The sequence below is a fragment of the Populus euphratica genome, unplaced genomic scaffold (genome assembly GCF_000495115.2).
Source record: "Populus euphratica unplaced genomic scaffold, PopEup_1.0 scaffold1007.1, whole genome shotgun sequence".
NCBI lineage: Eukaryota > Viridiplantae > Streptophyta > Magnoliopsida > Malpighiales > Salicaceae > Populus > Populus euphratica.
The window spans coordinates 16980-39324 of record NW_011500872.1 but is presented as its reverse complement, the minus strand read 5'-3'; the positions used below and the strand labels follow the sequence as shown (position 1 = coordinate 39324).

Below are 22345 nucleotides of genomic sequence, written 5' to 3'. Positions count from 1 at the left end.
AATATACTATATTATCAATTTTATTCTTCAAAATACCATCTCTCATTGGAAATGCTAAATGCTATGAAGAGGAAAAGAAGGTGATGAAAACTCGAGATCGAGATCGAGATCGAAAGAGACAGAGAGAGGAATCATCAAATAAAATATCAAGTGCAAGTAGTCGTGATTAGTTGGCATCCCAAAACAGAAGGCCGTGTCACTATTGATCCTATCGCACATTTTCACTACTAAACGCTCATATCATCAGCTCCGATCCAATCCAGGTCCAATGGACGAAACACCATCTCGCAAGCATCAGGTTTTCTCTCTCTCTCTCTTCTTCTTCTTCTTCTTTTTTGAATTGATTTCCTTCATCAATCAATCAATATCTGAACTGAAACTGGATTAAAATGTTTGATCTGATGAGGTTAGGTATCTTTAAGAGGAGCAAGTGCAAGGGAGATTTCAAGAGACGCGCTTCTCCATAAAGTCTCTTACGAAAGAGAGCTACGCAATTATGCTAGACGCGCTACTGCTTCTGCTATCTTTATTCAGGTTAATTAATTAAACCAGTTTTATTTATTTAGTAGCCATAATTGATTGTGATTATTTTGTTCATATATAGAGGGTTTGGAGACGCTTCATTGTAACAAAGAAAGTAGCAGCGGGGCTTCAATTAGAATGGGAAGCAGAAGCAGCGTTGGTGAAGAATGATTTAACCATAATGAGTGGTAGCTGGATTTCCACTCGCGTTTTGAGACCTTTCCTTTTCTTTGTTCACTGTTTATCGACTCGGCATCACAAGATTCGCGATGCAGATATACCCTGCCTCCACATGTGCTTCAAGCTTCTTCTTGAAAGCATCAATTCTACTGGTACTCTGCACCCCCACCCGCCCTATTTTTCTATTTTCATTTACATCACCGCATTTCATTGGAGTATACTTATAATGCAACATCATAAATTTATTTTTTTTACTCATTTATCCATCCTTTGGAAATGCCTCTTTTATACTTGGTATAGAATTGATGTGATGCAATCTCTCGTGCAGATTTAGGCAACAACTTTTGCGCCCTGGCGCTGGGTACACCAGAAGAGAGAAGAACGTGGACTTACCAATCACAGAAGCTCGTTTCTCTCTGCTCTATTATCCTTGCTAATTGTGATAAATCTCATCAACGGGCTCAAGATATCATGGTTCTTACCTCTCTTGCGATGCGTCTTCTTGTTGTCTTAACTGATCAGAAGTGTTGGAAATGCATTGCCAACAATAGTCCTAAGGATGCAGATGTAGCATGGAAGGATTTGGTCAGGTTTATGGCAAGACCTGAAAGTGGCTTGTACTTATCCATTAGACGATACATTAACAATTTGGATATTCATTTTTGTCCACAAACAAGCACACTGGCACAGACAGATGATAGATTCTTGATCACAGCAAGTGCAATAACTTTAGCTCTAAGGCCTTTTAACGTGACAAATTTTGATTTTATCGGCCCTGACGTGGTGGACATCAATTCTGCCCCTGCGCAGTACTATTTGTTTCTACTCACAATTCCCTGGCTCACTCAACGTCTGCCAGCTGTTCTTCTACCCGCTCTGAAGCACAAGTCTATTCTCTCACCATGTTTGCAGACTCTACTGGTAAGGATCATTGAGATTCGAGCAAAATCTTGCTAATGATTTATTTCAGTAGATTTGTTTTAATATTTTTCTTTCACAAAATAGTTGCTTATTTCTTGTTTTTGCTACTTATCCATAAGCGTACCTCCATGTGTGCTCTATGATCAGCCAATGCCAGTTGATTCAGTTTTTATTTGTATGCCTGTGCCTTTTCTGCCCATTTTGATCCATGTAGTAAAATGCTTCAAATAAGGGTAGGTTACAGGTGTAACCCTGTCCAGTTTATGGAGAGATGAACTATACAAATTGGTTTGTCTGATATTGAGATTTAGACGTGGAAAGTACTCTTGAAGCTTTGTATGTCCCAGTACAGACTTGACAATCTTATCTATAATTGTCTAGCTTTCATTTTGTATAGCATATCAGAAATACGTGATGATTAGAGATAGGACATTGCAAAAAGATTGGTCCCTTTAGCTTTCCTCTGGAAACGCCATCCTTTTGCTTACAGCATGTAAAATGGAAAGTTGTTATATTGTTACCTAAGAAATTCATATCCTGCAAAACAAGCTGCTCTGAAACATGACTTTCAAAATTCTGATCAAACTGGAAATGTTTGTGCAAAGTTTTTGTCAATGGTTCTATTGATTGGATCCATATTCTCTCACTTTACAGTACTCTACATTGTTTTTTCAACTTGCCTTATCTAGGCTGTCTGCATAGATTCAGTCCTGTAAGTTGGTCTATTCTTGATATGGTTCTCTACTTGGAGTTGAGCCTTCAAATCCAAACTGAGGTCACCAGACAATTTTACATCAGCTCAATCATTAACTTAAAAGCCTCTAAAAACATTACACTTTTGGTAATTTTTTTATTTCAAATTTCCCTTATTCCTATCTCATTGCTGACCAGAAGAGATTGGTTGAGAATTTTGCAGCAATTAACTATTAATTCTGATCTATCAAACCAATGAAGCTTATCTTCCTATTTTGTCTATATAGTAAAGCATTGCTTATTGAGGTCTTTTGATTTGTAATACTAGCATGAGAAAAAGAAAATGTTGATCAATTGATAGTTACCCTTTCTTTTGTTGTACGTATCTGAGCCACCAAATAAAAGATGTAGCTTAATGGATTGAACTTTATGGTGTCTGTAGCTAAATTAGCCCATTAAGGCCTGTTAGTTATGCAGCAAATCCTTTTGATAGATTTCCATGCATGCTGAGCTTAAAGTAATAATATGGACATTAACTTGTCTTGTATTAAATTCCTGAAGTCTTTGAAGTCCTAAGGTTCTTGTTTATTGATTTTATATGTTATTAAAAACATGTGGGGACTGATCAAACTGTGGCAGATGATGACAGATATTGAGAGATAATGTTTTAAAGGAGATGTCAGAGATGGATCAGTTGAAAATCCTGCATTCTTCCAAAGCAATTCCGCCTGTTGGTTGGGCTCTTGCAAACACCATTTGCCTGGTCACAGGGGATGAGAATGATTATGTGGAACCTGGAGGCCTCAATCAAGGACTGGACTACGCAGTCTATGTCCATGTTGTGATCATTCTTTCTGAAAACTTGTTGTCATGGCTTGATGATGGTGGATGGACTGAAAAGGAGAACCAATATGCTCAGGTCATTGCAGAAACATCTGCTAAGCCCTTTGGTAAAGCTTTGTGCGAGATTGAAACAACATGTGCCTTAAAGATGACATATGTGAGCTTACTCAGACCTGTTTGTCAGCAGTGGCATCTTACAAAACTTTTGGCAATGTCAAAGATGGATGCCATTATTAATGGGGATGAGACTTTGCCCCCCAAAACTCTGAAATACTCAGGAAAGTTGAACCTTCTTGGTATTGCATATTTCTATTCTTGCATGCTCCGAATATTTGCAATCTTGAATCCTACAGTTGGGTCATTGCCTGTTCTCAATATGCTGTCATTTACTCCTGGGTTTCCTGTTACCCTGTGGGAAGCATTGGAAAATTTACTTTTTCCTGGACATGGAGACATTTCTGTGGTTAATGATTCTCACACAAGGAAAGTTTCAGCAAACAAAAATGATGGGTTTCTCAAGAAACAACAAAAACAACCCAGTAAGGATGGAGGTAATAAGTTGGTCAATGTACTCCATAAACTTACAGGAAAGTCACAAGCAGGGGTAGATCACAGAGATTCAGTTAATGGGAATCCTAGTGCACAGGTTGGTGATGATTTGCATGATGCTTGGGATGTAGAACTGTTAAGGTGTGGTCCACAAAAGATTTCAAGAGAAATGTCATGCCTTCTTCATTTGTTCTGTGGGACCTACTCACACCTGCTGTTAGTTCTTGATGACATAGAGTTCTATGAAAAACAGGCAAGGTTTTTATTTTATTTTTTGTCCCTGGCCATTTGTAGTCTATATTATTTACTTGTGCACTTTTGTGGCGATTTAGGTTCCATTTATGTTGGAGCAACAACAAAGAATTGCATCAGTGCTTAATACCTTAGCATACAATGGCTTGGCCCATAGTATAAGTCAGCAGGATAGGCCCCTTATGGATTCCGTGATCAAATGCTTGCATTTAATGTATGAAAGAGATTGCAGGCATCAGTTCTGCCCCCCTGTTTTGTGGCTTTCACCTGCTAGGAAGAGCCGGGCTCCAATTGCAGTTGCTGCCAGAACTCATGAAGCTATGTCCGCTAATATAAAATCAGATGATGCTCTGACTGTTCCAAGCATGGGTTCTGTAATCACGGTGACTCCACATGTATATCCATTTGAAGAAAGGTAAGTATCAGATACCTAATGGCTGTCATCTTGATTTTGTTCACTGTATTCACGGCAAAGTCCTAGAGTTGCAAATCACCAAAATGATCAACTTGTGTTTAACCTAACTCTTTCTATAAATGGGCATTTTTCTTTTTGTTCTTTTTTGTATTCATCTCCATGAAAACCTGTATTTCTTTTCTGTCTTTTTACCCCTAGAAAGAAAGCATTCCACTGTCTTTGTGGAGTTCTCTAAATCAGCTTCCAATTTCATATTCCTCGTCTATCGGTTGAATGTTAGTCTTGCTTGTAGCTTCACATCTTCATGGGATCTCTCTCTCTCACACGCACGCGTGCGCGCGCACACAGTTTTTGGATGGTGTATTTGCATGGTTTATTACTCTTTCATGCATCCCTGTTTTCACCAAATTTCTTTTTCCCATGGGACCATCTGCTTTGATGGCCTTCACAAATTCATTATTTCTGTTTAACTTTGGTTTTGTTTCCATGTTCCAAGCTGTTTGCTGACATCATGGATTATCCTCGCAGGGTTCAAATGTTTAGAGAGTTCATAAACATGGATAAAGTCTCTAGAAAAATGGCTGGTGAATTTACAGGACCTGGTTCACGAGCTGTGGAGATTGTAGTTTGTCGCAGTCATATTGTTGAAGATGGATTTCAGCAGCTTAATTCTCTTGGGTCAAGGTTGAAGTCATCCATTCATGTTTCATTCGTTAGTGAATGTGGCCTTCCGGAGGCTGGTTTGGACTATGGTGGGCTATCTAAAGAGTTTCTGACAGATATATCAAAATCTGCCTTTTCCCCCGAGTAAGTTTGTCCTGGTGTTTCTACTTTGTTTCTTTCATTCTTCCATTATGTACTCTCCTAGAAGCAGCCTTTTAACCCTCCTTTTACATATTATTACTGTTAAAGGCATGGGCTATTTTCACAAACCTCAACTTCAGAGAGACATCTAATTCCCAATCCAACTGCAAAATATCTAGAGAATGGTATCCAGATGATTGAATTTCTTGGAAGAGTTGTTGGGAAAGCTCTATATGAAGGAATATTACTAGATTACTCCTTTTCACATGTGTTTGTTCAAAAGCTGTTAGGCCGATATAGCTTTCTTGATGAACTATCAACACTTGATCCAGAGCTGTACAGGAATCTCTTGTATGTGAAGGTAAACCCTTGTCAGGAATCACACTGTGCGCATGCATGTTCCTGAGTTATAATTTCTTTGGTCCCACATTTTTTTAGTCCATCAAACTTACTAATCAACTTATAAACATGAGTGTAATTTTATGGGTTAACTTTAGGTGGTTGCATTAAAATATGCTTTAAATGCTGTAGTTAGATAACGAGATTGCTGATTTCTGGACAACCAGGAAATAAGAAGATGATGCTTCTAGAAAACAGCTTAGCTTAGGTGGATGAATGTTGTCAAAATAAAAGTAACCAGAAATTTCAATGCTCTAGATGACCTAGAAGTACCCTTGGGATTAGATGATGAGCAAAGCTTTTATTATTGTCTACAATGACAAAATTATGGCATGAATACTATATTCCAATTATGAATACCATACGCAATGTCAATAAATGAAGTCATACATGTAGATAGCATTTGGTTACTGTTCAGAGATAGAAGAAACAAGAGATAGAAGAAACAAGGACACTGGAGACAAAGGAGACATGATAGAACAATAAAGGAGACGAGTTGTTTTTCTTAGTAAAGTATAAGATAGAGTGACTGTCTCTATGTCTTGTTTGGTTGATAGTGGCCAACACATAATAAAATATAAAAAAAGTATTTTATCCTTAATATGTTTCACTATCAAACTACACATTTTAAAAAAAATAAGTAGAAATTATTTTTCTATTTTAGTTTAAATTAAGTGTTGAAATTAATATTAATATAACAACTCTAGTTATAAAACGAGGATCGACCTGCTAGTTTGCCCCTAAACCTGGACAGCTTGGAGTCTGGACTGGTCTGTATTTAAGAAAAATTAGATTGACCCACCCTAACTCGGTCAAAAACTCAGGTTGACCCGTGATCAGGTCAGTCAAGGGTAAAACCTGGTTCAACCTAAAAGAATCCTTGTTTTGATGCTTTTTAAATAAGGGTAGACCCTCTCTACTCATGACCCGGGTCTTACCTTAGGTTAACCCCCACGTCGGATTTTAAAATATGATAATAATTACTTTTTATCTTTACATGCTTTACATGCTTTAGCTGGACAAGTTTGGAATCAAGAGGTTTTTATAATTATAGTTTAGGATGAAAAATAAAAAAATATTATCTTTGGAGACATGTTACCTTTGCACCTCCTGTTTTGAAGGTACAAAAATTCTCTCCAAAATTATCTCACAAATTTATTTTTATGTCCTTATCTCATTATCTTCGACCAAAAACATTTGTCTCCAGTATCTTGTAACCAAATGCCTACCATATATAGATGCTTTGATCTATAAATATCTTTTTATATTATTGAGAATACAATTGTGCTGTTTGCTTGAATACATTTAACCAACATGAACAAAATCAAGATATTGGCTGATTAAGCTCTCTCCTTTAACTGCTATGCTTATTTCTTGGAATATCTAGGGAAACATTTTTGTTTCTCCATTTCTATATAGCTGGAAAGGAAGTGAATTGAAGCATATGAGAGGCCAGTAGAGGGTAAGGATCTGCCATGTGGCAAGTCATAACAGTGCTCTGTTCCATTAGATTCTGGAGTGTTGAGCTGTACTGTTGGATGAGGGCTGCTATAAGTTGGTGAATGACAAAACATTACCTACCAGTAGATCCCAATTTCTTTAAAAGCATACAGGCAAAAAGATAGAGAAGGCTGGGGAAAGGAGGAGTAGGTAAAGAGAATTGATAACTAACAAGAGAAGAGAACAAAGTAAAAGAAATAGGTGATGATTGGAGCAGAACAATTGGGGGATGGGAGGTAGGGCAGCAGACAACTTGTAATATTCTTAAGCTTGTTCTATTTACAGGCTTCTAAGCAAGCAACATGGTAGCATTCTTAAACTCAAATTGCCATACTGAGATCATTGTGAAATGTTTAGTGAAATATTATTTCATTATTTTTAAAGCTAATGGCAAAACTAGTACAACTAACCTAAGAATACTATGCCATGTTATTTGAGAGTGGCTTCCACATCATGTGTTCTTGTAGAATTTGTGAACAATCCAACTCGTTGCATGGTGAACTCTTGTTGGAAATAAGGTATTGTTGACAACTGCTTGGTTAAACCACATTGATTGTTTGTATGTATGTCTTCAATTTATTAGTTCTTTGTGTTTTCTGCTATGCTATAAATGTCTTGCATGTGCTTAGGTGCATTCGCACCACTGGACATATAAATTCTCAAATCTTGATGTTTTATACTCAGCATCCCAGAGGTCAGTCCATCTAATAGAGTCTCTTAACATGTTGTAACTACAGCATTATGATGGTGACGTAAAGGACCTCTCCCTTGACTTCACAGTCACTGAAGAATTATTTGGTAAACGGCATGTTGTTGAGCTGAAACCTGGGGGCAAGGATGTTTGCGTGTCAAATGAGAACAAGATGCAGTATGTTCATGCAATGGCTGATTATAAACTCAATCGACAGGTCACTAATTTCTACCTTTTGGAAATATGGAATTCTATGAGCTTGTTATGAGATTGACCTTATTATGACTATTCGGATTGCAGATATTGCCCTTTTCAAATGCATTTTATAGAGGGCTAGCTGATCTTATATCACCATCTTGGTTGAAGTTGTTCAATGCAAGTGAATTCAATCAGGTAGCCTCCATTGCATGCATATAGTCGATAACTTTTCTGTTAATTTTGTAGTTCTTGGTAAAATATTTTATCTGTTGATTTGAACAGTTGCCTTGTTATCACCACTATTGAGCATTTTACTCTTTCTAGACCAGAAATTTACTGCATCCTTGAAATCCATGTGGTGTGCACTGTGCGATAGGATGTGAATTCAAATAACAGCTAACAGCAACTGTTTAATGGATTTGGAGAACTTCGTTATCATTATTTGGTTATAGTGCGATAGGATGTGAATTCAAATGACAGCTAACAGCAACTGTTTAATGGATTTGGAGAACTTCGTTATCGTTATTTGGTTATAGTGCGATAGGATGTGAATTCAAATGACAGCTAACAGCAACTGTTTAATGGATTTGGAGAACTTCGTTATCGTTATTTGGTTATAGTGCGATAGGATGTGAATTCAAATGACAGCTAACAGCAACTGTTTAATGGATTTGGAGAACTCCATTATCATTATTTGGTTATAGTGCCTATAATGCCATAATATAATTGACTGTTACTGTGAAAATTACATGTCAATAATTGTCCAATAATGGTCTACGTATTTATAAAATTTTATGAAAGATTTCCTAAAGATTGTGTTGTCACTCTTCCTTCTTTTGATAGTTACTATATGACATTTAGCTATTAGAAATGTTATTATTTATATATTTAGTGAAATCATTAGTAAAGAATGCATAAGCTAACATTTGTTCAGACTTACCAATGATTAATGACAAGATAGCTGTAACCACTATTTAACACCTGTGAAGTCCACTTTCCTGACTGCCACAGGAACTATTCTACCTAGAAGAAGATGATAAACTATCCTTCTTGAAACTCAATCTCCTGAAATTGGAAGTATGAGTTCAAGCCCTCCCACCATTCTCCCAACGTAATGTAATTTGCCGTGTATTTATTGGAATTGATTTGTAGTCTTGTATGTAATTTATAGCAAAACCATCCTCTTCAAATTTTAAATACTTTCACATTCCTTGCATTGACAAAATTAAGTTATTATTTCCTTCATACATTTCTATCTTTAGCATCATTTTTACCAACTCTTTCTTCTGTATTGGATCAATTTAATATTTTTTGAGGCTGGTGATCATTTTGTTTTTTATGTAATAGGTTTCTCTGAAATGGATCAAGTGTTGACTTGGATTTCTTTTTTTCAGTTACTTTCAGGTGGTGACCTTGACATTGATGTTGATGATTTAAGAAATTACACACGATACACAGGGGGCTATTCTGAGGAAAGTCGAACAATTAAACTTTTTTGGGAGGTATTGCCCTGAAACGGAATTTGAATGACTTGATTTTTGTATGTCTTGAACTTCAGTTTGTGTATAAAAGATTAATAAGCATCCGATCCTGACCCTTTCTGCCATTCTTTTCCTTCAATTTAGCATGCAAATACTTTATTGAATGATAGAAAAATTACTAGTAGCTAGACTGCATTACAAAAAAATAAAAATAGATTCCTTTAGAAACTTACACGCCTTTTGGGCATAATCTCGTTAGTCCATGCTTCAGGCCTCGTGAATTCCCAATTTTCAAAGTTTTATCATTTAGAATATTTTTTTAAAAAAAATTGTTGCTTACTCTTATTTGCTTCAGGTAATTAAAGGATTTGAACCAAATGAACGCTGTATGCTGCTTAAATTTGTGACCAGCTGTTCTCGAGCTCCATTACTTGGGTTCAAACACTTGCAGCCATCCTTTACAATTCATAAGGTATGCTCTTGATTTTTGCATCTTCCAGAAATATTAGATCAAAATTCTTATTGCATGGGATCTATATTATTTATTTTAATTTGTAGTGTCTTTGGCAATAGTAATGAAGCATGCTTTCGCTGCATCATGAATTTCCTAACTTCAGATAGCATCTGAAGGCATACCACAGTAACTTGGTTCTTATGTTGTGTGGAATGCATGTCCATATTTACAATATTGAAGATAGGATAGTGATAGGAATATTTTTTTTGTTAATGAGCCACATAAAGAAATATTCTGTTTTTATTTTCAATGTCACATTTCAATTTCAAAAAGAAAAATTTTCTGCCTTTGTATGTGCATACAACAAGATGCCCATTTGTATTGAAAAATGGTTTTTTGAACAAGAAGCATCCTGGGAACACCGAATAATACATGGGTCCTTCTGTACAGCTTGCAGTGGCGTTTAGGTAATTGTATTGGAAAAGAATAGAAGCCAAGCTAGTAGTTAAACCTCAGCTTTTTCATTTTCCCAAATATTTCATGCCCTCTGAACTAGCAACTTTATATTGAGTACATACATATGGTTTTGGTTCTTAAAGATAATCCCATGTAGTTTGTCGATATTTTCTGCAACCATTTTTTTCCTATAGCATATAGCTTTGAGGAACTATGCTGGCTTCTTTGTATCTATTTTTATTGGATTCGCATGCTCTCCTTTTCAAAGCCATCTTCACACTTCAACCCTCAACCTTCTTTAGAAGGACTGATATATATATATATTTCTTCTTATGAATGATTCCAGTACCATGATTGTTAAATCTGATGATTTTAAATGGGAGCTTTCTTTCTCATTTTAAACACCTCATGACCCTCATGCAAAGCCCAGTGGGCAGCGATGATCCATACTTGTTGAATCTGAAATTTGATCTTATACAGGTCTCATGTGATGCCTCTCTTTGGGCAACAATTGGAGGACAAGATGTGGAGCGGCTTCCATCAGCTTCTACCTGCTACAATACTCTCAAGGTACTCTTAGTGCAAACTCCTAAAGTCATATCCAACAACATCAAATACCTTTTATCTAACCTTGGCTTGTGTCTGCCTTTTTCTTGTTTTCTTGAATGGTTACAGCTTCCAACATACAAACGTGCAAGCACTTTGAGAGCAAAAATTCTTTATGCAATCAATTCAAATACTGGATTTGAACTTTCTTAAGGATCTCTTGATCTTTTACTTGTTTTGGCTAAGGTGAATTTCTTGCCTCTTCTTAAATCCATAGCTTTATACTCAATTGAAACTGGATTTTTGATGGCAAACTGTTACTATCTTGACAAGCTTACTTTATTCTCTAGCTGATCCTTTTGGTCACAATCAGTATTGGCCATAAAACTGAAATTGAAATCTTATTAAGTTGATGAATAAATGTCTTGAAACACGCAGAAGCACTGAATAGCCCTGTTACTAGCTAACAAGGTTTCACATGGCCATGAGAATACTTCAATTGTTAATTTCATTCCATAGTTTTTTGGGCCCTCCAAAGTAATATCTTTTTATGTTTGTCTTTATATTCTTTTGTGATATCATACCTGAGAAAAACAGCTAAACCTTTGCATGCAATAAAAAAAAGAAAGTAAACATAAATTTGAAAATTATATATGAAATTTGATATCATGAATCATTTCATTAATTTTGCAACCTTTTGTTTTTTTTAACATAAGCAGGTATCATGTCTCTGCAATCTTAGTTAAATTATGTTATTTTGAGTGATCGGTAAACTTCTCTGTTTTCTCTCTTTCTTTTTTTGTGAATTATGTTTGTTAACATTATTATTATTATTATCATCATCATCAAAAGATACCACTTGAATGTTTTTCTTTAAAAAGTTGACAGATTATTACTGAGAATTATAATGTGTAAAATTGGCATCTTGGATATAATCTTAATGAAAGAAAATAAAATAAAAGGCTAATCTGGTCAAAGCATAAAATAAAACTAATGTGTGATTAACAATTCAAGAAATGATAAGTGCCACCCATATATTTTAATAGCGTTTTCATGTATAATGCTTGCAAATGTCATAGGAGTAAATTGTTCTTGCTATGGTAGGTTTAGCTCTAAAAGATGATAAAGCATCCCTGTTCAAATATATCACAGCTAAGGCCTGGTTAGCAGCTTTAGAGGGATGGAAAACATACCAAAAATTGTGCAAACCTGATAATACAGTATGCAGAGCATCTCTCCTATAAATAATTCTGCAGTATGCCTTTCTTGACATTAAGAACCCTGTAACAAAATTATGAATTGAAAATAATAAGCATGAAGCTCTGTGTGCCTGGAAATCTTATTGGACTTTGGTATAATGCTTTCAGCTGTGCATGTCATTTGAATAGTCAAATGATCAGTCATTTAACTGTTGATTCTTTGTGTTCTGGAATGTGGGTTTCCCATTGCATGATGCATTGACTAGCTACTTTCTGCAGAGGGGGAACCTTTTGATTATAGCTGGCCTCTTGATCAATTTCTAGAGTGTGGTAGGTATCTAAGGCCACAGTTTGAGGCAAGGGAGTGCGTTGACGAGGAACTCACAATTGTTGTTAATTTGTAGTTGAACAAACTAGTCTCATGGTTTAGCCACTTAAACCACTGTTGCTTCCCGCATGGGACAGGTTGTGAGCTCCACGCAAACACCTCTTTTTGGCTGCATGGTTGTCACTCCAATCCTTCTTGCTCCAAGTCCTTCAAGCTTCAGTCTCTACACCTCGTTGGAAACAACTTTGTGCTTCAAATAAATAAAGAAGAGGATCGCATTTGTCCAGGTATTCAAATCTCTCTAGTTGTGTGTGTATATTTGAGAACAGCATCATGTAATTAATGCTTCTAGTTTATTATTCTGGAATCTCCCATCATTGAATATAGATAGATTGATTTGTGTTATCCGTTGGTGGACTCAATTAATCGTGTGCTGTGCTTGTTTCGTTTTCATTTTTTTTTTAAATCAAAAACATGTTGGAAAGAAATTTGGTGCAATAACTGAATAAAATTGTAGGAATTCTTGAAGAATATCTGAAAATCGTTCCGAGTAGAATTCATTAGGTTTTCGCATGCAAGAGTTCTGAATAAAATCACTGCTTATGCCATTAGCTTTGGTTGAGCCCAGTTTTACATAAACAACGCTTTCTCAGCTGATTTTCCATCTAGCTTGATTTAGACAAAGGAGAGTGAAGTGTCAGGGAGGTTTAGAAACTTCACTCTTTCTCAATCTCTTATGCTCAGGAAGGATGGGGACAAGGAAGGATGAAAAAGATAAAATTACAAGATGGATGTCAATTCATCCATCTAGTCTCTTACACACGTAGGAAGGATGGAGACAATGGGAGGATGCACAGCGCAAAATAAATGGATGGATATAAATTAATCCATCTAATAATTTGGCTGACATAGCTCGCAAGAATGGAGATCGATACATTCGAGGAACGATAGGACTATAGGAAGGATTTTTCATCTTTCCCTATTCGTCCTAGGGTCTCTATTCATCCAACCAAAGGCGATTGCAATTTTTTATTTTATTTTAATGTAAACCAACCTCAAACATTAACCGTGTTGTAGGTTAAATTAAAGGAGTTGGTGGAAAATAAGGATCCATGTTACAAAATTTACATGAAAATGGGGGTATAATAATACAGGGATTAAACGGTGGGTTTTTCAAAATAAAGAGGTTAACTAATTATTTCACTGGAAACTAAAGGATTAAATAATAATAATAATAATTTAATTTAACGATCAAAGGGAGAATATGAGAGAATGCAATTTCTAATGTCCACGATTTATAAGTAGAGAGGAAATGGAATATGGGTCCTTGAAAACATTATATACTGTAATTAAATTCAAAATACATGCAAAAATAAAAAAATAAAAACTATTTTTTTAATTTAAAAATGCTAAATCATGACATGTATTTTATTTTATGTAAATATGATTTTTATTTTAGAGTCTTGCCTATATGCAATGCTAGAAAAAAATCATTCAAACATATGTTGGCTAAAATTATCGGGTTAAAAATTGTTTTAAGATTGTGTTGGATAAATATACCTTCACAAATATAAAATTATATTTTTTTGTTTGAAAAATTCTTGACATGTCAAACATGTCCTTAAAAGTTGATGGGCTCAACCTAGCCATGTGAGTTTGGAATCCTAGCTCAGGCTTAATGCTCATAAACAAAACCTAGAATCAAAATGTAATTTATGAAGATCAAAAGAAAAAAGAAAGTTTGAAACTAATAAAGAACATGAATAATAAGCAACAAACTCATAAAATAAATCAATGATATTTATCAAGATAAAGAAAAATGTATAGTATGAATGCTATATTTAAATTGAAAGACATGTAGATTTTGTGAATTGAACCCAGCAACTTCTAACCCTAACTCAGGTGTTCAAGATTGTCAAAGATTGATTGAATCAAAATAAGTAATAAATGGACACATTAATAGTAAAGAACAATCATGTTTAAGTCTAAGCTTTGATTGAAGCACACAAAATGGACCAAAAATATAGTTTATAAAAAATAAAAGGTGACAGCTATAAACATTCAATATAAATCCAGGAAAAAACCTAAAAATTATCGAAAAAAAACTTAAACCTAGAAAATGCTTAACCCCAAAAACTAATATAAAAAACCTAGACTCAAGTCAAAACTACTCCAAATATATATTGACCTACCAAAATTCTCAAGAATATAATAAAAAACAAATGAAAATACAAACAAGGATTTAATCATTTAAACCATATAAAAATCCAAGATGGATATCCTTAATTACAAATACTATAAGTCTAGAGAGTATGACAGAGCTATTCATATCAATCTTTATAAGTGACCATCTTATTTTGAACAATCTTCTTTATATATTTTTAGCGACCTCTACAATTTCATTCATCTCGGGCTTATACAGAGATGAACTTAAATATTTGATCTTCCATTTGACACATAATTTAGTGATTGTTTTCCATTAAAGTTTTGATCATTATCTATCACTATTCTTTTAAGTAGCCTATATTGACAAATCAACTCTTTCTTAATAGATCATCCAATGACATTCTAGGTCACATATATATATGAACAAGTTTTAATCCATTTAGTAAAGTAGTTGATTGCTACTAAGATGACTTTATGTCCATTATTGACTTTTGAATTAATGAGCCCAATAACACCTATCACCCACATTGTAAATGACCAATATAACACCTTATTGAATAGAGAAAATGATAGTGTATTGATTTTATCTCTATGACACTTGTTATATTTCCTTATGTAATCTATGCAATTCCTCTCTATGGTCATCTAAAAATACCTAGCTCTCTGTATATGTCTAGTCATCATGTGTTCGTTTATGTGTGTAGCATAGGTTCCCTCATGTATTTTATGGAGTGTTACTTTGTTTATTTTTTATTCAGACATCTCAAGAGAGCCTCGTCAAATAACATTTTATATAAAACTTTCCCTTCCAAGTAGTAATCCATCAAAAGGCAAAAGAAGTGTGAAACATATGAAGAACACAAAGAACATGCAATGAACCAAAAGCTAAATCAATTATACAAATCAAATTTCATTGATTGAAAGGCATGGAGAGATAGAGCATGAAAGATTAGAACGAAATTATATATCCAAATAGAAAGACATGTAGATTTCATGAATTAAGCCTAACAACTTTTAACCCTAATCCAGGTGTTTAAAGTTGTCAAAAATCAATCGATTCAAAATAAGCAATAAATGAACAAATTAATGGTATAGAACAATCATCTATATGTCTAAGCTTCAATCAAAAAACACAAGACGAACCATTACTGTAATTTATAAGAAATAAAAAAAGGAACCATTACTGTAATTTATAAGAAATAAATAAAAAAAATAATTATGAACATTCAACCTAAACTAAAAAAAGCTTAAACTTAGAAACTGACCTAAAAAACTCAGAATCAATTCAAAACTATTTAAAATATGCCTGTACTAACCTACCAAAACTCTTAAGAACTTAAAAGAAATCAAATGGAAACAAAAACAAAGATTCATGCATATAAAAAACAGAAAAATCCAAGAGGGATATCATTAACTACAAATATTATTTTATTAATTCTAACATCTATTCTTGATAGATATAATGATAAAATTAGCTTCATAAACCCAACATTTTATCAAGAATAACACATATTCATATTTTGTTGAGCAACAAAAGAAATCAAAACAAATTTAACAGCTAAACTAGACACCAAAACATGTTACTAACTTTTTGAACAATATTAATAACATTAAGGTACAACTCTATAACAAGAAGTTATGTATATTAGTTTAAATATAATAAATACATTTAAAATTAATTGTTATCAAACACATTAACAACCAAAGCATTAATGTATGAACAATAAGCACTCAAACAATATTTTTTTTAAAAAACAACAATAAAAAAAGAGGTGTGCCTATTGAGTTACACCCTCTCAACAAAGGTTATTGTGTACCTCATAGAAAAAATGCTATTTTCATCCCATTCCCCCTTTTTCCTGTATTTTCTTGCTTTATCTATCTTTGTTTCCAGCTCTTTTGATCCTTACTTTTATTTGCCTTCCCCTTTTTCTTTTTTGAACACTATTTTTTTGAAATTTTTCTCTTAATAACTCAAAAACTTGTTTGGATTTTCTTTATGTCTTTCCTTTTTATTTTCTCTATGATTTTATGCTATGTCTTCTCTTTTTTTTGGGTTAAGATCACTTGCCTTTTATAAGCAAACCAAAATAGAAAGTTACAAAACCTTGGTGGTTTTTTAAGAGTTTTGTAAGAGATTCTTATTCTCTCTCTTCCAAAACCTTCATTCTAAAAATGATGGTGCATGGTTTATTTTCTGTCTTCTTGTAAACTAAATACAATCATAAGAGAGCAGCATTAATGTCTTTTCTTTCATGGGTAAATTTATTCTTTAGTCATAGCTGATTAGGTTAGGTACTTTATTGATGTCAAAGAACCAATTCAATCAAAAAACATAAGCTATTAGGTGAGGTCCCAAAATATGATTTATATTGTTCTCTAACATACTCTCTCAAGTTAATCCTTTTTGGCTTGAAACTTGTAGAGATCCATATTATCTTATATTCAATTTTTATTAAATAAATGAGGATGCTGAAATTGAAACTTATGATTACTTGGCCATCAAGATTTTGATACTATATCAAAAAACCGTTTCAATCCAAAAACTTAAGTTGTTAGATGAGATTCTAATATATGATTTATGTTATTGTCTAATAGTTGAGATCATTGTGGAGAAATAAACACACCATTAATGGACTTGAATCTTGTAGAGGAGATGTAGATTTACCATTAAAAATAAACCACAGTTGATTTGGAGGTTTAGAACTACCAATCTAACTTGGGATAAGTTGTTGGCAAGCACATCGAGTTAAATGAGATATAAACATTTGATGAAATAATTGATCCTTATATAGGAATATATTGGTGCCAATTAAAGCCCTTAAAGTGGTTAGAGAAGTCACATTTATTCAACTTAAATTGTCCTCTCGGTTAGCCTTTTGGTCGAAAAGAAGAAGAAGAAGAAGAAACAATGACTAAAAAATGTGTCTTTTATTCTCTTGATTAAAGTCTAAGTAATACATCGTTTTTATAAACCCTAAAACTAGGGTTTTTAAATAGGACTTTTTAGTAAATTTTACTCTAGTATCTGTTCTTTCAATTTTAGCATATGCATCTTTAATTATTTGGAAAACTTCTTACTTTTTGCAATTGCATCCCTTAAAACATTGATTGTGATAATTTGATTTGTGTGCCCTTTACAAATTAGTCATTGGTTTTTAAATTATGCAATCTGATCTCTTTTTGTCATCAAACTTTTATTTTTTCTTAAATTGACTTGGTTTGATCAATTTTAGTCCTAGGGTTTCCTCGCCTTTTGCACTTTTGTTCTTGATTTTGAAGTTTGGGATATAAGTCCTTAATTAAACTTTAAACTTTAAATTTCTTTCAATTAAGCTCCTGATTGCACCAAATTAGCTTTTTAAAGTTTCAGTTAGGTCTTTTTTTTTCTTGAAGTTATTGCACATTAACTCTAATTGAGCCTTTAGACTTAATTTTTCTTTAGTTGAGTCCTTCATTGAATCTAAAAAACCCATTAAAAGTTTAATTAAGTTCTTAAACTTATTTAATTCCTTTTATTTTTACAAAATTGACTTCCAAACTTAATTTTTGCTTCAATTAAGTCTTTTATTAAGATAATTATACCTGCTAAAAATTAATTAAGTTCTTAAACTTAATTAATTCTTCTATTCTTTTGAAATTTTAATATGTTGCATCTCAAGGACCTATCTCATGTTTCAAAAATAATATATTTTTTGTTTTGAATTTTTTTATTATTATTTGGATTTTTTTATTAAGGTGTATTTTTTATAAAACAATTTTAGGGGGACTAAATGTTCTAGCAAAAATCATGAATAAACGAGTTTTTTTCCCCCATATTAGCATAATAGACAAAAGTATTTTCCGAACTAGCACACTTGGAAAAATGTTTCATAATCTAGCATAGTTAGGGAAGTCATAAATGTAGCCCATGCACTAATTATTGAAATGTGCTTGTATTATATGCTTGTATACTGGTCGTGCATATAATATATGTGCAACCTTTTTGTCACCCATGTACTACATGCATGATCTATGCATTAAAAAGTCACCATGTATTGTATGCATAACCACTAAAAAATACAATGAATAGGCACTTCTCAACTCTTTTAGCCCCTTGTCAATGAAAACACAATTTAAATGGATCTACTGCTCATCGTTGGTGACAATCTAAACAAAGGAAGTCTTTGTTGCCGCTGGGTTTGCTACATTATGAGGGATTGCCTTTGTGTTAGCAGCCACCTTAACAGTGGTAGCATTGCTTTCATGGGTTTTGCATAGCTTAAAGGGCTACCCTCGTAGTATGCCACCTCCAGCTTGAGGCAGCAGCCTAACATTGGGTGACGGGGTCGAATCCTCTAGCATAATGCAACTCTCTTTGGACAACAGCAACACCAAACACGTTGGCACTATTATAGTGGAGGGGAGGTAATAGCCATGATTGTTGTCTTTGTCACTAGTGGCAATCTAGCCTAGTTCATCAGGCACTAGATAGACGTCAAATGTATTGACGCTATTAATGGTGGTGCACACCCATCAAATTCTTTAGTTTTTTGAATAATTTATATAATTTTAAGATATTTAAGAGGAGTTGTTGTAATTTAGTGTTTTATTCAAGTAATTTTTTGTAAATAAACATATGGTTAATGGTTCATTAAATAGATAATCAATAATTGATTGCTATAGTTGTAGATATATCAAATCTTATACAATGGTTATAATTATGAGTTTTTAAATTACATCAACCATCTAAAGTTTTAAAGATATTACAATTTTTTTTTTAAATCCTAAACTTCTTTAATATTGTAAAATTTTATTACTATAGATGATGGAGGCATTATAAAAATATTAAGGGTATATAAGAAGAAAATTAGAATAGTAGAGGAAGTTATTATTCGATAATTTGATTTGTATTATATTAACTCATGTAGAGTTTATATAGTTAAATAACAAGATTTGTAAACAAATATAATAAAATAAATTATAGAAAATATGCTTGATTATTTTCTTTGATTAGTTGATTGAAATAATTTTTTAATTGCTTAAAGTTGTTCAAATACTTGATCTTTTTTTAATTGATTATGAAATAATCAATAATATTTATCTTTATTATTTTTTTAACAAATTTGACATAATAGTAGTTTTTTTTTTTGTATTACATTACTATAATCTCAACCTTCATCCTATTCATTTTTTTTATTTTTTTAATATTACATTATCTCTTTTTAACATACCATGTATCTCATGTTTACATTTATCGAATGCATGCTTGAGAGACAGACAATATATAACCCACGTAAAATTGATAGAGCCACTTGTTAAAAGGACAAAATAATTTTTTTTTAGTGGAATAACATATTGAATTATCTATTGGGGCATTAACTCCTCGAAAATAGAAAAAGAATGATATTTAGAATTACCTAAGTTTTTGTATGTTGCTGTATAATGGTGTTATTACCTTTTAGAATTACCTAAGTTTTTGTATGTTGCTATGGTATAATGGTGTTATTACCTTAAAAAAAAGCTAATGAAGTGTGATGTATGGAGTTAAAATAGTCTTTTCACGGTATTCAATTAACATAATCAAATTGGATAGGTAAATTAGTTTTCTTGCTGTTGTAGCATAATAGAATGATTTAATTACATTTAAAAGTAGGAAAAAAATCAAATTATCAGGGAAAAAAAATCAAATTATCAGGCATGGACATTTTAGTCTTTTGACATTTTGATTACATATTGAAATTACTGAATTGTCCTTAAAAGCAAAAAAGTTAAAACTAACATCAAGGGGCATTTTCATCGTTTGTTTGTGGTTTTTTTTTTTTGCTATAATCAATCCAAATAAAGGTTGATTTAGTTTTTTTAATAAATACAAATATAATTAAAAATCTAAAAGTAGTTGGAACGTGCATAGCACGCAGTAGTGAGTGAGAGGTGTTGTGCTCTTTGGACAGCATATGCGATGCCACTTGGTCGTCAAATGCCACCAAACATTTTGGAAGGGTTGCATCATTCTTTTTCTAGTGGTCACCTGTGTGTGAACGAAGGGGAAGAGGTTAGGCTTTGATGATATATATTTTTTTCTTTTCCTTTTTCTTTTCTCTCTTTTTGGCTTAAATTTGGCATCATCTCTTTCAAAAATCAAATATGATTTCATGTCATTTTATATTTGTGTCAATTTTGATCTTTATTTTTTAAATTTCTATTTATTTTTATTTTAAGGTATTTTGAGTTTAATTTTTTTTTTAATTTCATCTCTCAACATTTTATTTAATTTAATTTTTGAATCCAGTTTGTTTCTCATTCTTTTGATTGCTATTTGTTTTGTTTTTTGTTTTTAAATTTTTTGGATGATTACAAATTTTGCTTTATAATTTTTCTTGTTTGCCTTCAATGGAGTAATTCCTGTAACCCATTTAACTTTGGTTTTTTAGGTTATTTTTATTTTTTTTTAATTTTATTATTTGACATTAGGTTATTAAGTTATTGAACCTTAAGCTTTATGATTTTTTTTTATTTTTTTAATATAAGGTTATTCCAATCTTATATCTCAGATTGTAAGTTAGTTGAGTTAACATGAGTTTACTCTAGTTTTGCCTTTGGTTATTGAGTTTTCTTGAACTCCATTGTTTTATTCAATTTCTTCTTTGTGGGTTTAGCCCAGTCTAACAACTAGACTGTAAATTTGATATGCTAACTCAAAGTAATTTTTTTAATCTTTTTTTAAGGTTATTTTAATTCATCCTTCAACATTAAAATGTATCGACTCAAGATTTTTTTTTAAGTTTTATCTTTCATTATTTAGTTTGGTTGAGAGTTTACCTTTATTGTTTTATTCACTTTTTTATGTGTGGGCTTATCAGGGTTTCACGATTGAGTTGTGAATTTAGCATACTAATTTAAGTAATTTTTTTAATCTTTCAATGTTTACTTTGTTGTTAATTAAGCTTCAGATTTTTTTTTTGTTTTTATGAAATTATTCTATTTTTATTTAATTTTTACTTTGTTATCAAGTAAGATAGTTAAGACATTTTAAAAAAATTTAAAGGGTATCTTTTCATAATATTTAACAAATATTTTTTTTTTGCTATTTATTGTTTTATTTTTTAATAATTATATTATTAAATTAATTGAGATTATTAAATTCATTTAAAACAATGATGTAGGCGTTAAATTTTTCTCAATCCTTTTAAAATACTATAATTGCTTGGGCATTTTTATTTTTTATTTTTAAAAAAAATTGATTTGATTAATAGCATTAAGAAGTCATCTTTTTAGTTATTTCTTAATCGATGAAATTATCGGAACACTTAACATGCCATAACATGATTAGGGCCAAATCCTGATGCAAACGAGCTACTACTTTGATGTAGTGTATTTGTTTTTTGTATTCAATATTATAATAATATTTATTTTTAAAATTATTTTTTTATTTGAAAATATATGAAAATAATATTTTATTTTTATTTTTTAAAAATTTATTTTTAATATCAATATATTAAAATAATAATAAAATATTAAAAATTAATTTAAAATTAAAAAAATCTTAATTTTTTTAAAAGCACGGTGAGATCGCAAAAACAAATAATGACAGCTTGCTGCATGGAGTTTAAACATAGAACTGAAAATGAAGATCATTAATCTTATTCACAGGTCAAATCTGCCAATAGTATGGTCTACCAAGTTAAGTTCAGTTAGTTTGTGATTAATGTTGAATGAACAATGATATGTGGATGGTAATGCGCTGACAAATCTTATCCTCTCTTTCC

General features: G+C 32.4%; 1 protein-coding gene across 5 annotated transcripts; it reads left to right on the top strand.

Annotated features, from left to right (window-relative positions):
• Positions 1 to 20: 20 nt before the first annotated feature.
• UPL7 (ubiquitin-protein ligase 7) lies at positions 21 to 12958 on the top strand. Of its 5 annotated transcripts, none has more exons than XM_011014113.1 (15): positions 21 to 298; positions 412 to 534; positions 605 to 854; positions 1031 to 1623; positions 2966 to 3961; positions 4041 to 4375; positions 4904 to 5182; positions 5288 to 5540; positions 7816 to 7986; positions 8070 to 8162; positions 9362 to 9469; positions 9804 to 9920; positions 10839 to 10928; positions 11034 to 11150; positions 12569 to 12958. In XM_011014113.1, exons 1-14 carry the CDS (start codon positions 269 to 271, stop codon positions 11115 to 11117), a joined length of 3522 nt encoding a protein of 1173 aa, XP_011012415.1. In that variant the 5' UTR covers positions 21 to 268; the 3' UTR covers positions 11118 to 11150; positions 12569 to 12958. The 5 variants fall into 5 exon arrangements, with proteins under 5 accessions (XP_011012415.1, XP_011012412.1, XP_011012413.1 ...); XM_011014110.1 differs by having other exon boundaries at positions 12383 to 12958; XM_011014111.1 differs by having other exon boundaries at positions 12342 to 12958.
• Positions 12959 to 22345: the final 9387 nt, after the last annotated feature.